Here is a 17707-nt window from a genome sequence, read left to right as displayed (position 1 = left end):
TATTTCATGGTTTTACATCCATGTAATATAGCGGCTTGTGTGATATTTTTCTGGAAATACTGGAAAAATGTTTATTATTAATGAAAATATTTTTGAAAAATTAAAACAGCTTTTATTTAAAATTTTGTCTTTAAGGTCAGAGTTTGTTTTTTTTTAAATAATTTTCTGCATTAGTGTGTGTGAGTGTGTGTGCTGTTCAGCATACAGTAAATGAATGAAGTCAGAGGGTTCTGTTCCTCATCGCTTCCTGACTCCACCTCCTCCACCCTCCTCACTAACGCGCACACACACACACACACACACACACACACACAAGACACACAGACAGGCTGAGTGTGGAGGGAAAAAGAGGGTTACTCCTCCTCACTCCTCCACTCCTCTTTCTCCATTCACAGAGAGCGCTCTGAGCAGAAACCCATCTCCTCCCTGAATGGACTCCATCTCTCTGAGCCAAAACACTCTTTTACTGCTGCTTCGGACGGAAACTGAAGACCACAGCTGATCACCCCGTGCTTTTCTCTGTGGCTCAACTTGTGTTCCCGGCTGAGAAAACTGCAGACTTTGCTCTGTCGCCATGAACTTTTGTTGGACTTGAGGAGCTTCCAGTGAGGCTGAGTTGTGTTGACAGCAACTGACTCAGAGAGGGCTCGCGAAGTCACTCTCTTTAGTCTGACGGATTTGGAAGGTGGTGGTTGTTCTGGGTCAAACAGGCAGGAACTTTAAAAGTTTAAAAATTGCCTCCCATTTTTCTAGTTTTCACCCCTGGGCCACAATGGGTTCAGATGTGCGTGACCTGAACTCCCTGCTGCCCCCGGTCCCTGCGGGCCCCAGCCCAGGCTGCCCAGCCCTGCCTGTCAGCACGGCTCCTCAGTGGGCTCCTGTCCTGGACTTCCACACCGCCGCCTCCCCTTACTCCTCCCTGGCTGCCCCCCACACCTCCCTGGGGGCCCACTCCTTCATCAAACAAGAACCCAGCTGGGGAGCCACAGGCGACCCCCTCCACCACGACACAGACCCCCACTGTGGCCTCAGCGCCTTCACCGTACACTTCTCGGGGCAGTTCACAGGGACTGGGGCCTGCAGGTACGGAGCAGCATTTGGGGCGCCCCCTCCACCAACGGCCTCCAGCCAGCCGCCACCTGTGACCGCCCCGCACCACCACCAGCCCCCCAGCAGGATGTTCAGCAACCCTTCGTACCTGACCAACTGTATGGACACACAGCCGGCAGCCCGCAACCAGACAGGTATGGCTGGAAGATGACAGGTGTGTGGGAGGGTGTCCCCGAAGCTTTGGAGCTTTAAAATGAAGCCTTTTTATTAGTTTATATATTATTATTATTATTTAATTCATCCTCTCTGTAAATGTCACTCTGTGTCAGAAGAGTGAGTTTTCCCATATAAATCTGGAACATCATGACTCAAAGTGAACTGAGCCAATATGGACTAATCAGCAGTATTACACCGATAAAAACTGTATCAGAAGTTATGTGCTGGGTTTAAAGCCACTGCCTGGAGGACTTTGATTATCTCAAATTGAAAAGGCTATGCTTCACTCTGATATGTGAAAGATAAGTTGATAGTAGCTCATCTCAGCACATGCAGGTTATCAGAATATATAAAAATTGTACATATAAAGAGGCGATGCAGCAAATAGACTCACAGGTATTTTACTAACAACTTACAAGCTTGATATCTAATCCTAAGGAGCCTGTGTTTGAGTGATATTTGTGCAAATGGTACACTGAAGACCAGATCAGACTTACAGTAACAGTTGTTTGGACCCTGATTCTTTATGAGTTCAAACTCTTTTTGTATCAGTAAACATTTCACAGCAGATATGCAGCATTATTGATGTTTTTGAGGCTTTATAGCTTGTAAGTCCCTCATAGCATTAATCTTTGAGGAGTAACTGCATCACTGCAATAACTAAAAGATTTCTACCCACTCTGAAACAACTTTCCAAAACCGGAACGTGTGTCCCACTAAAACCTTTTATTCCCCAGCCTGTGAGGAGAGTTGAACCGTAAAACAAAGAAAAACAACTTGAGAGGTTAATCTGCCGCCTTTCATTAGAAATTAGTGGCTTTGCTTGTTATTTTTCTAAATTAAAATGCTTCTACGCACACATCGCTCCGGGTTCGAATGGGTTAAAAGGGGGAACTTCTTTGAGTTTTTTATTCGTCACCACGACTATTTGAGTCTGGGCTTTCTCACGTCTCATATCGTCTCCACATATGTTTACAGTAGCTGTAGCTGTAGTTTGAAAAGGTACAAACATCTTAGATTCAGTAAAGCACTCACTAAATTACTCACTCTTTAGATTTAAATCATCAAACAAATTGGATTTATTTGTGTTTTTCGACTTCATTTCTACTAATTCATACTGAGTTTGAATGATAAGCTGCAGTTAGTGAACGCTCTATTTATGCATCTGCAGAAAGTAGTAATATGTAACAAAGTGTGATAATAAGTGTGGCAGTGAGTTGAAATGTGTCAGAGGTCAACAATGGGATTCGTGCTTTCTGTATTTCTTCAGCTGTTGTCACCTAATCCCTGCTCTTCTCAGGCAGGATAATTAATCTGTTAGTGACTACCCTGCTGATTAATTAGCAATAACATGCTTATCAAGCAGATAATTCAGGAATAACATTATTATCAAAGAGCCTATCCGACCTCTAACCCGGTTTATCTGTTCCCCGCTGTGGCTGGACAAGCACAAACAAACAAACTAACAGCAGGATTCAGGTCGCACAGTAGAAGTGATAGCTCAGCAGGGTCACTCAGAGACCAACACATCCACATCTTTTTCTCTGTGGGACAAGTTAATTCTGTTTATGGGAATCTTTTTTATACCTAACATGGGCGTAAAATTCTAACAGTTAGTTTCTAAAGCTGTTAAAAAAACAGACGAAAGGGAATGTTAATGATGACAGGGTGAAAAACAACAGTTTTAGCAGAGAATGTGAGGTTTAAAAGAGTCTAAAAAATATAATTTTCCCTCGACTTAAAGGGGTATTCCATGGGGTTTTCCAGACTTCAGGTTTTCCAGTTGAATACAAATTGACCTTATTGCTTCTCACCTCAGTGCTGGACTTCAAGGAGGCAACAAAAGTATCAAAATACATGCACACACACACACACACACACACACAGAAAAGTCAGGGGTGAGTGGAAGATAAATGGAGGCGTTTAATGAGTTTTTTCTGTTCTCCCTCCTCTCTGCTCACCCACCGACTCGCAGAGTAAAGTGAAAGTGCTGTGTTTTAATTAATGAAGCATGCATGTGAGAGGTGCTGTGTGTGTGCGTCGGTGTGCCGGTGCACGTGAGTGATTTATGAGAGCTTGTGGTGCCCTTTAGGTCAGTTGAAGTCATGAGTCAGGGCCGACTCTTGGTGTCAGGCACAGATCTCCTTAACGGCAGTGTGTGTGATTTAAGGAAACTGTTCATGTATTCACCAGCCGGGTTTCTTCTTGTTTTAATAACACCCAATTCAACACTTTAATGTCCCCGCACCGAGGAAAGGAGAAATGAAAGGGTTTCTTAGGCCTAAACAGATAGCGTCAGAGATGGTTCAATCCATTCATTTTTCATGATGGAATGATTCAAATGTGCTCTATCAAATAGCTGAGCTGGACAAAAAAAAAGCGTTAAGAAGCAACTGTTTCCCACAGAAGGAGAACAAACCTTCAACCACAATTTTATATGAATGTACGACAGATAACTGCATCCCAGCTGGGATTAGACAACAGAGATTTAATATTTAATGTGTGCAAAGTTGTGTGAACACCATTTAAAATCAAAGCCATGATTTCTTTTACATTTTTAGGTTTAAGATGCATCAAATCTGTCATTATTTCACGTGTAATAGCGTCAAACTTTTGCTCCCCTTGGCAGAAAATCATTATTTGATTTTTTAAGCACGTCAGAGTTTCACAACACTGTGTGAATAATGTGAAATGGGTGTGCATTTACTGTGTCTTGTCTCCGTGTTGCAGGTTACAGCGCAGTCGCGTTCGATGGAGCCGGTAATTACGGCCACACTCCTACACACCACAGCTCGCAGTTCTCCAACCACTCCTTCAAACACGAAGACGCTTTAGCCCAGCAGAACACAATGGGTATGTGAGTGTATAACAATGTCAGCGTCACATTTTCTCACAACTGGGCTCACTTTTTCGTTCACAGAAGCTTTTGAAAGACACACGAAACTGAAGAAGTGAAGCTGAGAAAAGTAGCTAGAAAACATCTGGAAATGTGGCCTTCAGTAAGGCTAATTATTTTGCCTAGATAATTACAATTTAATTCCACTCAGTTGTTTAACACCAATTCACAACAAAATGCCTTCTTAATTCATTTTAAATAGCTAGAAACCCCCTCAGGGAAAGCATTCATTATATATTTTTCCCCTTTATGATGAATACAGTATTTCTTGATTTCATTTCATTAATAGATGGCTAACTGTCCTCGTACTTGGAAGCACAGCACATTATGTATTATCAGTGTGTTTTATTTTCAATTCCTTTAAAATTCTATTTTATTCAAAAGTAAACACGAGAGTCGTTATTCATAGTTAGAGACAATTAAAAAGCTTTCAGGTGCTTCTGAATGAATTCAAATCAACGTGAAGAATTAATTTACAACTTAATCCTGTTATATATGTGATTTACTGATACTGTGTGTTGTGTTTTAGCTTCAGACTGAGCTGGATATTGTTCTCTGAAACTGAATTATTGCACTTTAAAGACTTTCACGCTAACATAACAAGAAAAAGAGACACCAGTGTTATTTATTACAGTATAAATAAGCAGTTTAACTGTAAATTTGATTAAATGTTACAGAATCTATCAACACATTACAGTTTATTTATAAAAAGTAATTAAATCTAATTCAATTTTTCACAAATTTCCAATGTAAATACAAATATATGACAGTGATACCGTTATTGAGGTGGTGCAGATTTCTTATATAACGCTATATTTTACTTTAGCTGCTTTGCAAGCTTTATGTCACGTTTGCTGCAAAACTTGTCAAAACCTGGCCAAATCTGACCTAATCTGCACGTCAGTGTTGATTTATGCTGCTGATGATTTTAATGCTTTCATCGGCTGATAAAGAGGACAATATCATTCCTGCTTCCTTTACATTTAATTTGTACTAAATCCCAGCAAATTATATCAAGTCCAGTTTGTGGGGTAAAACATTAAAAAAAGACCTTTTTATGTATTACCCAGTCACTTTTTCAATGTTAGCATTAAAATGACTGAATTTAGCAAACAAAATAATTTTTTCTCCATCGCTTGAAGCCAGTGTTGGAAAAGATGCATTTGTCATAAGTCAAGATTACTCAGCAATTTATTCACTTTTTCTAAAATAATTTATATCCAATTTATTCCAGTAACTCACTGAACATGTGATGTCAAGGAGTGTATACGTGTGTATAAAACGCAGGATTATTTAGATGAATTATAGTTCTTTGCTGTTATTAGTTAATTAACAGCATTGAATTACCTGTTAATTTATGTGCAACTGATGTAACCTGAAGTGAAATTATTCTAAAATACAAGAAGATACTTTTTTTAAATCCACCATAACAATACAGCAGTTTGAAGCAAGATGATTTTTTTAAAATTGCAGATGATAATTATAAAAAAAAATAAAAATTCGGGTTGGTAGGGTTCAGCCTTAGATCGGCTGTGGTGCTTGAGCATCCGAGTGGGGGGGGGGGGGGGCTGCTGCTTCCCTGCTTACAAAGGAGTCAGCTGAGGTGTTTCGGGCATCTGGTTATGATGCCTCCTGATCTTCTCCTTTTTTGGGAGGAGATCCTGAACACGCCGGAGGGAACAACGCGGGATCCCCCTGGAGGAGCTGGAGAGTGTTGTTGGCAAGAAGGATGTCTGGGTTTCCCTCCTGGGATCTGTTGGCTCCTCGACCCGACGTCGGATAAGAGGAAGAATATGAATAGATAGTTTTTGCAACCAGCTTTCACTTCATCTCTACTGATTTTATCAGTGTGAAGTTCCCATTTCTATGGCATTATAACTTCTCCCGACAAAATACAACAGTGTGTATGATTATAACTTCAGTGGCTTTGTTTTGCCAAGCTGACATCGGATTATTTAAAGTCATTAACTGTCTTCTATGCAGATTTGGAGAAGCTATTTTCTCCTTTCTCTTTAAACGACAATGCACCAGAGTCTCTTCCATTTAGAACAAATATAGATATTTTCTTGTACTTTGAGCCACTGTGTGAGCACGCAGTTGTGTATTTGGCAGCCGCACGGCCCTCACCCAGGGAGTGTCTTGTCCCTAATTCTGACATCTCTGCAGTGACCTTGCCTGTCAGAGGCATAAATCAGCCACATCCTGACTCACAAACTCCCTCGTCCCCTCCTCTCATCCCTTCTTTCATCCACCCACTGATCTTCTGATCTTTTGAATCCCTCATCTGCACATGCTGTTAATAAATATTCAAATGGGGGGTGTTTGGTGGTACTGAAGTTGTAAATTCATGTTGATTTTTTTCTTTTTCTTTTACAGCAAATTTGCTGGGAGTGTTAGAGAAGAGAAAATATGTTACAACAGAAAGGCCAAAATGACTCCTTCTTATGTTTAGAAGAACGAGGAAGGTCTGACAAAATGAGAAATGAAGGAGATGAATGACAACTTGCATCCACAGGTACATTCCTGTGTTACATAATGTGTCCCTGTGTCTGTCTGCGTGCATCACAGGTGAGCAGCAGTATCCTGTACCTCCTCCTGTTTATGGATGTCACACACCCTCAGACAGCTGTGCAAGCAGCCAGGCGCTGCTGTTGAGGAATCCCTACAACAGGTAAACACAAAAACATTTTACCTTCATGTTGGGACACACACGCCCTGTCCAAAATCTATTTTTATGTGAAACAATCGAAGCTGGAAATGTTTCAGAAACCATTGTTGATTGCTCGGGTCAAACAGCAGTAATTCAGCGAAAGGTTGCAGGATGCAGCTCTGAACAGGATGTTCACCTTCAGGACAGGTCTGCCTGCCATTGTGGCTTCTCTTTTTGTTTTTATCCCGCTTCCTTTGGTTTCTTTTTATTTGTTTCAGCTGGTTTCGTGCTAAATAGACCTTTCTAACTGTGGATTTCTTGTTTACAGTGTTTTAGCTGTTTGAAAACGTGTTACTTCTCTACGCAGCGGCACATATGAAAGTCACGGTGCATTAAAGAAAGTGAAGAAACAGTGGCAGGAAGTTCCAATGGAACATTTAGAAAATGTGAAAAAGCCTCTGTAACACCATCAGTGTTACTTTTCTGTAGTTCTATTCACTACTGGTGCTTTACTCATTGCTTAACATAGTGATATTTTCCTCAAGGTCAGATGCGGAGTCGGCAGAATTTGAGCCTTTTGAAGCTCTGGAGTTGGATTCTTTCACAATCTAATTATTAAAGCTTTCATACCAACTTTGATACACAATGATCTGGCTCTAAAAAACATGACTCCATTTGCAACATTTTGCAACTCTCTCACCAGACATTAATAATTAAAGCAGAGAACTTTTTTCATGTGTTTTGATAACCCGAAGGATGACCTTAAGTATTATTTATGATCCAAACTGATTTAAGTTTATCCAGCAATTAGAAATCACTTGAAAATGTGTTCTGTAATAAAAAGTGTGATCAGGGAAAATAAAGCATAAAGCCAGCACAGACAGCAGGCTGCTCCTCATGGGGACAAAGCAGGCTATGATTTGCTGCATTAGATAAATAACTGGAACCCTATGTTTCAAAAATATGTCCGCGCTGCCGTCTTCTGAAAGAAAGCACAGTTATAAGCAGCCTTACTTTTGTCAAACCATTCACCGATGGTTGGTGGCTGATTAAGGTAATTTTTCCCACTTAGGGATGCATTTATTGTCTATTCAACTACTAGCTATATAGTACACAGTAGTGAGTCAGCCATTTTGTAAGGTTGTTTTCAACTGAAACATTTCATTGTCTATATAATGCTCCATGTGTTATGTGGTGTACTGAAAGCAATAAATAGAGTCAGCATAGACATTATGCATTGCTACCCTGAGCTAGCAGTTATGGGGCTAAAGTAGTGTGCTAACGCTAGCTAGGGCTAGCAACTCCTAACGTTCACGGCTAAATTTGAGTTTTTTTTTATCACCCCTTGAGAATTTCTGCTGAACAAATAATACTACTTGGACATATCAGCCGTGAAGTACCTAATCGCTTTTTTTTGCCTGAGACACAGGGGTTAAGAAATCATGAGTGAAATTTGCACCAGAAACATATTTAAAACTTTAGTTGTTAGCCTATAGCTAGGGCTAGCAACCACTAACATTTACGGCTAAATTTGAGTTTTTTATCACCACTTGAGAATTTCTGGTGAGCAAATAATACTATCTAATTGCTTGTTTCTGCCTGAGAAGCAGGGCTTAAGAAATCATGAGTGAAATTTTTCAATAGAAACATATTTAACACATCTAAACAGTAAAAGAAGTTAAACTGTAATGTATATTTCTTTAAACCATTTGCATGTGAGCTAGCTGTTTACCAACAGTTGTTTAGTTCTGACATTGCTTTTTGCGGATAATTGGTATATTGAAGATAATCATACAGTTCAGTCTGCCTGTGCTTGTGGATATAGTACAATATTTAAACAATTAAGGGCTCGCACTGCTTTGTGCTTTCTGTTAGTGTTGTAGAAAGAGATGTTAAATACATTTTCTTGACCACAAACACCAAACTTGAGCTGTTCCAGGTTAAACCCAAATTTCGTGTGTACACTTCTTGCCAGCGTTTATTTATGCAAAAATACTAAAAATGTAGTTTAACAAATGGATTTTTAGGGGATTTCCAACACTTTGTTTTTAAAACAAAGGGTCAGAAAATGTAACAAATGTAAATTTACATTTTTGTTTGGTACTGTACTCTTTGATAATCTAGCTACACTGCACGATAAACAGCATTAAAGTCCAAACAGTATAGACCACATATCTTAGAAAGCTTTCTGTCTTGTTGTCACCACCGATAGCAGAGCAGTGATGATGCAATGGTTGGCCATCCATTGATGAATAAATTGCATTTTCTCTTAATAAAGCATGAATTTCACTGTAAGATGCCACTTTTTTTTTCTTTGTTCCACCATTTCTGGCTTCCTAGGCCAAACACTGTTCATCACTCTTGTGCTGGGAAGTACCTACTCTGAGGTAGGACTCAGAAAAAAAAAAATCAGACTGGAGCTCAGGTCGGGGGAAGAACAGCGTCCTTAAGCAGGATACTAAACCCCACTTTGTCCCAGACATGCTCATTATTGTGTGTTTGTCAGATTTACATTCCATGTGAAAAATGCACTGTAAATGGGTGAATTGAGAAGCACTTTTTTTGTGTTCGACAAACGGTTCATCAGTGTTCCTGTTGCGTGGATGCACAAAAAAAAGGGAGACCTCCTCTAACAAAAACTGGACTAGATATTTGTAGACAATTTCAAAACTGTTATGTTTAACTTTCTCGTTGTCAAGGACCCAAGTTTCCAGGAAAATAAGGATGCCATCTTACATTTCTGGAAACCACAAATATGTACAGTGTCTTTTTAGGCTTATAATAGAGGGAGGCCTGCTGGAAATAGTTCTCTTGTTTTATGCTCATTGTCAGTTTCAACCTTTGGTAAGTCCTGTTGCTGATGTTCTTATATTTTCTTTGATTTCACTTTAAAAAACAACAATGCCACAGATTAGCACATAACATATTGAGTCTGGCCACAGTTTGGGAGTGAGTAAATACGAGCCAAGTCGTCAGGAAAGAAGACTGTAGTAGATACCGAGTGCCTGTATTCAAAAAACATGATATACCTTTACTTATGGATCGTGTATTTTGCACATTATTCTGATTTTCCTGGAGACTGGGCAGGGTCAAACTGACTTAACTGAGGGCTGTAAGCTCAGTTTTTCAGAGATCTACCAAGTACTAAATACTTAAAGATTCAAACGTTGGACAATTAGACATAGTTTTTTCCTTTTTTGTTGTTTTCCACTTTATTGCAAAAACAAAAAATATTTGACAAAGGGGAAAGAAAGTTGTAGAACCAAAGGACCTGATGAGTTAAATTGACTATAATAAGCACAATATTAAAACTGCAGTGAAGTAAAACTCAGAATGATAATGAATGATTGGTGAAACAATAATTGATCTATTATCTAAGGTCATCAGCACCCTCTTAATAAAAAAACTGTTGTCCTGACATTTTTATACCAAAATCTTTACTGTGTCCTTATAGACTTGTATACATGTGCCTAATTGTTACAGTTGGAGTCATTGTACACCAGAACTCTTCATCACAGCCAGCTCACCGCAAGCCACACCCAACCATAACCCTGAATCCATTCTTATCTGCCCAAATTCCTCTACACCAGAGCTAAATGTTCCCCAAAATACTGCTTAAGTTTAATTCAAAGTGTCAGCAATGAGATCATTGTGAAAATGACTCACTGAACATCACTGAAGTCTGTTTGATACGGAAAGAAGTTCAGAAGATAATCTTGAGGCAACGTAAACTACCTCATCACATAGTCTCCAAACTGTTTGCTTGTTGTTATGTTTCTAATGAAACATTCTTCACATGCCACTGATCCACTGTTGTCCATCACTGGCAGAAGAGAAGGAATTTTCTGTAAACACAGCATGGGTGGATACTAAGTGTGTTCATGTATGTGAGGGAGAAACAGGGAGATGAGAGTCAATTGTCCTGACTTTCAGACTGAGGGTTGTCTTCGTCCTAAACATAACTGATATCTGCACAGCACACACACATTCACACACAAATAGGTGGGAAGGCTATTTATGAGTTAATTTAGTGTAATCTTGCAGCCTGGTACCATCAGGCCTGCATTTACTCTGTAAGCCGTCAGCTTGGTCCACAGGAACAGCATGAAGTAAAAACATGCCAAGGTCTTATTAATACACACTTAAAAAGAAAAAGAAAGGCTCTCTGGGTTTTATCAAAGGAAGAAACAGAATGAAATTCCTTAAGTTGTGCACATTTCTCTGTCTATCAATAAATAAACATCAAACTGGTGTTGAAGCAATCATGATGTAACCCACTGGTTCCAAGTACTGTTTTCAAGTGCCTTGGTCATTATTTGGCAGTGGCCATTTTTTGTTGTGGAATACAACAGAATATAAAGCTTTAAATGGCAAGTAATTGCACAGAATACAGCAAAATAAGATTATGTGCGGTGTTAAAAATGCTTTCCTCTTATTCAAAGGTTGGTTTGCTCTTCTTGCGTACTTGCTGAAGTATTACTGCTCTTAGAAGACATTAACACTCAGTCTCCTTCCTGTGGAGTCACACCCTGCAGTTACGTCTCTTAGATATGAGAAGACTTTGATGCGTGATGCAGCGGTCACAGCGATATTTGATGATGGAAGCAACTAAAAAGGATATGTACACACACAATGCATTATTACAATTTCACCTTCTAATGCACGTCGTGATGATTTCCTAAACTTAATCAGGTATTTTAAAATGACTAAATTTAACCAAGTAATTCTAAATACCTAACCCTAACCATGCACCAATGTGTAACGGGGTTGAAATAGCTTGTAAAAGAGCAAAGAAAACAATCTATGAATGCAAAAATCAACATTTCAGCGTAAAGTTACTTTAAAGCACAACTAGTCACTACAGGGCTCGATCTTGACTCTCCCTCTTGGCATTCAGGTCCGTCAACCTGTCCAATCTTCAAATGTGGGCATTTCATTGCCATTTAAATGTGATGGAATAGTTAATACATCATTATTTTACAGAATGCTGCGACACCATATTACTCCTTGGAATTATTTTCATGTGCTATAGCTTGAAAAAAACAGCTAAACATAACTAATTAGATTAAATTTATGACTGTAAGCTTGTGACTATTTCATGTTTTGCTGTGTGACTGGATTGACCACATCACTGCACTTTTACCAAAGAATGGTTGAGGTTAAGCTTAAAATGTACATTTTTGGGGTTAGAATAATGACTATAGTTACAATTACACAAATACACGGTTATAAAGGTTTTATTCATACGTCACAATTTGTTCAACAGAAATCAACAGCTAAGGGAAATGTTGCGATCTCACAGTATATAACCATGGATTTTCAAAAGTGGACAAAATACATGATTTCGGACTGAAATTCTTTTGATTTCAAGGGAAAGAGGTTCTTCCCTCATTTCTGGTGCCGCAAACCTGATTTCTTTGCACATTTATTTGTTTACTTTTGGCTTAGGTTTAGGAATCAGAGCTACTTGGTTAGGTTTAGTGAAACTTTACCCCACTTTATGACATTAGTCCAACAGGCATGCTGAAAACAGACTCAAAATACTACAGTTTGCATTCATTTGTGACACTTGGATTCTGACAAAACAGCAGAATACTAATCGGAGTGAGAATGTAGTCATTTTTATGTTAACTACGAATGCTACACTTATTTCAGCAATTTGATAAATGCATCTTTTAGTGGATTTGCATGAACTTCTTGTGGATAATATTTCAGTAATTTCACTTTCTATGTGAGACAACTGTTGCTCCTTAAGACAAATACGCAGTTTTGTCTTGTGTTTATTGTAAAGAAATTAAAGAAATATGTTTTGTTGTTTCTCTGCAAATAACCTCTGCAATACAAATTATGTGTTCAGGGCAGAATATTTGGACAGAGTACTTCCATAAAAAGGCTGAAGGCTGACTCAGAGACGGGTTTCATCAGTCAGCAACGGAGAAGAAATATGCGATGAATCATTACTTTAAATATTGTGCTCAGCCTCCATTCTAGCAATATTTCAGCAGAAATACCTTTAGGCTCCGCTGGCTGCGTGCGCCTGCTGCACTGTAAAATAATAGCAGTGTAATGAGCAGGGTACCAGGCACCACATCTACCCTGTTCAGTCTGCTATGAGCCTGCAGGTGGAGTGATAGTGGATCTGAGGTTTAAGGGGGTGAGGGTTATAAATCCAGTCTGTGTGAGAGAGTTTGTGTGCACATGAATGTGGAGTCTGCTGTGTTTCATGAGAGATGGCTGTTAAGCAAGAATTTAACTTTAGTGGTGTCTGAGGAACTTTCTTTTTCTTTTTACCTCTGAGTGTGTACGTGTTTGTGTTGGAGTTTCAATCAGTGCGAGACCCGTACAGCAACATGAATGGATACACACAAACAGACGCACGCACATTCGTCCTGCTAAATGACAGTCCATTGCACAGTTCATGAGCTTTTCTTCTACATTTTGTCTTTCCTCCACAGCGGTGACAATTTATATCAAATGACCTCTCAGTTGGAGTGTGTGACATGGAACCCTGTCAGTACACTGGCACCCACCATAAAGAGGTAGGAATTCCTCCATCACTCTCTTTTAACAGCAGAGATCGGTCAAGTTTGTGCCTGTTGAGAAAGTGGATAAGGTAACGAGTGGCTTAGGGAGATAGAAGAGAGTGAACATTTTTGAAAGAGCATCAGCAATGATCAATGTGCGGTACGGTGCAAAAGTCTTGAGCCTTGTCAGAAAGACAGGAAATAGGTGGAGGGATTTATTGAAACATGTGCAAAGATAAATGTATAGCATGTAATACAAAAACAGAGTTTGTATTATTTGAAAGTCCATATCTGGTCTGAGCTCCTTTATCCTCCAACACAGCCTGAACCCTCTCAGACCAGCTTTCTGTCATTTCTTTAAGTAGTCTTCAGGAATAGTTCTCCAGGCTTCTTGAAGGATATCCCAAAGCTCTTCTTTGGATGTCGGCTGCCTTTTGTTCCGTTCTCTGTCAGATGATCCCACACTGCTTCAATAATGTTGAGGTCTGGGCTCTGGGGAGGATTCATCCCTCCGTAAGACCTGTTGCCACTGATTTTCAGTCCACTTCTTGTGTCATTTGGCATAGTTCAGCCTTTTCTCCCTGTTTCCCTTCCTTAAGAATGGCTTCTTGACAGCCACCTTTCTGATGAGGCTTGGACCAACAGTAGATGGATCAACTAAAGTACAGTTTTTTTTTAGGTCTGTCCTCCACTTGTCCAGTTTCCTCAAATGTTTAAGGACACACTGCACACCATGCTGAGATATGCCAAGTTTTCAGGTAATAGCACTTTGGGAATCACCTTGTTGTCTGTTAAACTGTTATCTTTGGCGTTTTTCATAGATGAAACAAAAGAAAAGGGAACAAATGATGTGTCTTTGTGACAGGCTGCTCGTAACAAAGTACAAAGATACAATTCAAAACTGGTTCTTTGCTAAGCTGTCTGATAAGTTGTCTGATACTGTGAGTTGGGTGCTTTTTTATGTTTGAAAGATTTGTAGATCAAGCTTAAGAAACAAGACAAATCCTGCGAAAATGGTGTAAGGACTGGACTGAAAATGCAGCCAATGTCCAAAGAAAAACTTTGAAAGAAGATCGATTGACCCACAACCACTTTAATTGATGTTGATGCTAAGAAACACATGAAAAAAAAAAAGGTTGCATCTAGGTTTGCTTTGTTGCTTTTTGCTATTACAACAAATAACACAGTATGAACTGCTGACGTCACATTAATAGAAAGGCATGCACAGTAGAGGTGGGTTTATATGGTTTCTGATGAGCTGCTGACTAAGCTTCTCATCTCTGGTTTCACCTTCGTTGATTAGGTGCAATACCGAGCTGGTTCTTGATGTGAAATTTCATGGTGAAACAACATGGGAAAAATGGAAACACTGTAACTGTAGAAGGTCTTGCTGAGTTTTGTGTGTTGTTGCGTTGAACAAACAGCAGTGACTGTGCAGCAGCGGTGTCCTCGTGTGAAATGAGTTCTTGAGTTGATAACGTCTGCTGTTACTGTAGAAACCCTCATTAAAGGTGTTATTTTCAGCTGCTGTCCGTGTGCTTTACACAACAACTGCATGTTTGGCTAATTGAATTATTATATGACACAATGTTGTGAGAGAACGGACTCTGTTAGGCTATTCCTTTACTGAGTGAAGGGCAAATATGGTGCATGCACTGTGGCTCTTTTTGTCACTCCTAAGACGTAAAAGACCAATGTGCCTGTGACTTAATGCTATCATTTTAAGAGACTGATGAAGCCAGTAATGTTAGCTAACTCAGGTATGAAAGGGCTTGTGTCTGCTCTTATTTTATTGGCCATGAGTTTTGCAGCATCTCAGTCTGACCGAGACAGACGTTGACAGTAGGTGATGCGCCTGAGATATAATTAGGCTTTTGAACATTTAAGAACCTAAACCTCTTGTTGTAGACTAATTAATACATTTTAAACTTGTAAATCTGCAGAATATACACTCTTTAAATTGACAATGCCAAAAGATTGAAAAGAGCTGGAGACCTGAAGCCCTGTTTCAAGAACCATCCAAAGGCTTAAGTAAACATCCATCTCTGAAACCCTTTTAAGTTAAAGAGATGTTTAAAAAAGCATTGCAATATTAAGACCCTTTTAGATTCTTTTTTTTTTAAACCCACTGATGGAAAACAAAGAAGCTGCAAAACAGATTGCTTTGTGAAATAAGAGTAACCGTGTTTATGAAATGCTTTAAAATGCTCTTAACTTCTTAGATTACATCGTGGATACCGTGAATGACATGATTGATATTAAGCAAGAGCTGTAGTTTGACCATGTGAGATCGTGAAGCTGAGATGATTTAATAGCTTTTGTGTTTCAAAGTTCTCCCACAACTTCTCAGCTCTCCTGTCTCGCACATTAGGAGATACCTACAAAGTCACTGAAGTATCAGTATCCACTGTTTAGACAAACATTAAAGCACTATGTACTGAGCTGTATGTCACTGTGACCTGAATAGCTGCATGCTGGTTAGCGTCTGTGTCGGCTCACAAATACCTTTCTACTCTGAGCCAACAGGCATTCATCATAGTTAGCAGATTAATGTGCGCGTTTGTGTGTGTGTCTGATACAGACAGAAAGAGGTGGTCGCAAGTGGGGATGTCTGCTTTTTGAAGGTGTTGGGTTTTCAAAAGCTTGTGGAGAGACAAATGTAACATTTCACATGTTCTTATAGAGACGATGGTATTTTTTTGGTACAAAAGCACTCATCAACATGGGTTGATGTTTGAGGTCCGATTGTGCTGTAGCTCCGGCTGTCTCCACTTTCTGCTGTCAGTGATGGGAGGGGAAGGGAGGTGTGAGGGAGTATTACGGATGAGGAGGAAGAGAACGAAGAGCAACAGGAGGAGGAGGCCATCAGTAGAGATAAAAATGGACAGGCTGAAAAGAAGAACATGAGGAAGAGGAAGTGTGGTGGGAGTTGAGCTTCAAGAGGAAGTCCATTCCCAGGGTTTAAACCGTAAACCTAAATATCTAAACAACGTATCACCTTTGTGATCAGGGATCAGAAGACTTCAAGTTGTTGTTTAATAAATCATCTGTTGAGGCCCAACCTCAACAGAAAATGTAAAGACAACTGATCAATAATTTGTAATAAAGATAGAACTAGAATTCATCAATAGTTAGTAACCTACCTGGTAACCAGGAAAATGCTTGCTGCAGATAGGACCCACATCTGGTACCTTTGAACATGTGGATGTTTATTTTTGAGGTCAAATCAGGTGAACCCAGATAAACAACAAAAGTAACAAAAAGTAATGGTCACTAGCCTAAATTTCTTGGGTGAAAGTCTCGTGTCAGGACTTCAACTTCAATTCAGGTAGAGCAAACTCTAAATATGCTGTTTGGGACATTGTTGTCGTACTCTGATCCATGATGATATGTTGGACACAAGAGTTCTTTACCAGCCAAGAGGAGACCTTGGCTGACTTCCTGCTGAAGTGGTAATGCGATGAAATGACTCAATAATTCATCTCGTCTAGATTTTCCTACAGTTACTGGACCGAAGTTATGAATTACGAGCATACGAAGAATGTTTTTCTGTGCTTTGCAATACAAGAGTAATGAATTCACCCCTTTCATTGCTGCTCCTTTTCCACAGACTCTGTATGGGAAAAGCGGGCTCTTGCTGTTATAGCCATTCTTTAAGTAACAATAATATTTGGTTAATTTATTAATTACCGTACTGAGTCTTTATTTTCAATGTAAAGGAAAAAAGAGGAGTGGATAATAAGCTTTGATTTTACTGGAAGATTGTGTTGCCTTTGGATAGAGCCAGGGTAGCTGTTCATCTCTGTTTCCAGTTTTTACAATAAGCTAAACTAGCTAGCTGCTGCCTGCAGTCGTGCATTGAATACACATGAATGAGAGTGATTTTACTCCTCTCATCTAACGTTTAACAAGAACATAAGCATAAGAAATTCTAAACGAACCGTTAAATGTGGAACAAGTTGTTTGAGAAAGCCCTCGAGTGGTTGCTGATTTATGTCTGTGCACGCTGTTCAGCATGAGTTTGAACACGGTGCACCAACTCCATTGATGCTGCAGGAAGGTTTTGGTTGGGGCTGTCAACACAACCCTCCCAAACTCTTCAGGCGTGCGCAGTCAGAACCCTTTGGTGTTATTTTTCAATATGCAGAGTTAGAGTTGTGAAAAAGGGTGTATGAAACCAAAGCTTAATCTTTTCCTGACCTCAGGTTAGTAGCTTTACTGCCGACCACTAATCAAAACTAAACCAACTGAAAAGACAGTGGGCTTGTATGTTTATAAAGTCCTGAGTCTCTTACCTTCTTATGTATTCTGCAGCTTATTCAAACACTTACGCAACTAAAGACACAAAAAAAAGGGGGTGGGGGTGGGGGG

At 39.6% G+C, this 17707-nt stretch overlaps 1 protein-coding gene across 1 annotated transcript in view; it reads left to right on the top strand.

Annotated features, from left to right (window-relative positions):
- The first annotated feature begins 394 nt into the window (after positions 1 to 394).
- Positions 395 to 17707, top strand: part of wt1a (WT1 transcription factor a) — a 28661-nt gene continuing 11348 nt past the window's right edge. Inside the window, exons 1-3 of the mRNA XM_072385289.1 lie at positions 395 to 1244; positions 3997 to 4119; positions 6731 to 6833. Of these exons, the coding sequence (XP_072241390.1) occupies positions 773 to 1244; positions 3997 to 4119; positions 6731 to 6833 (698 nt within the window). The 5' untranslated portion in view covers positions 395 to 772. The remainder of the gene's footprint in view (positions 1245 to 3996; positions 4120 to 6730; positions 6834 to 17707) is intronic.

Source organism: Leuresthes tenuis, unplaced genomic scaffold (genome assembly GCF_036924035.1).
Source record: "Leuresthes tenuis unplaced genomic scaffold, fLeuTen1.0.hap1 SCAF_5, whole genome shotgun sequence".
In the NCBI taxonomy this organism is placed as follows: domain Eukaryota; kingdom Metazoa; phylum Chordata; class Actinopteri; order Atheriniformes; family Atherinopsidae; genus Leuresthes; species Leuresthes tenuis.
The sequence above is the reverse complement of the archived record's forward strand: the minus strand, read 5'-3'. Positions and strand labels throughout refer to the sequence as shown.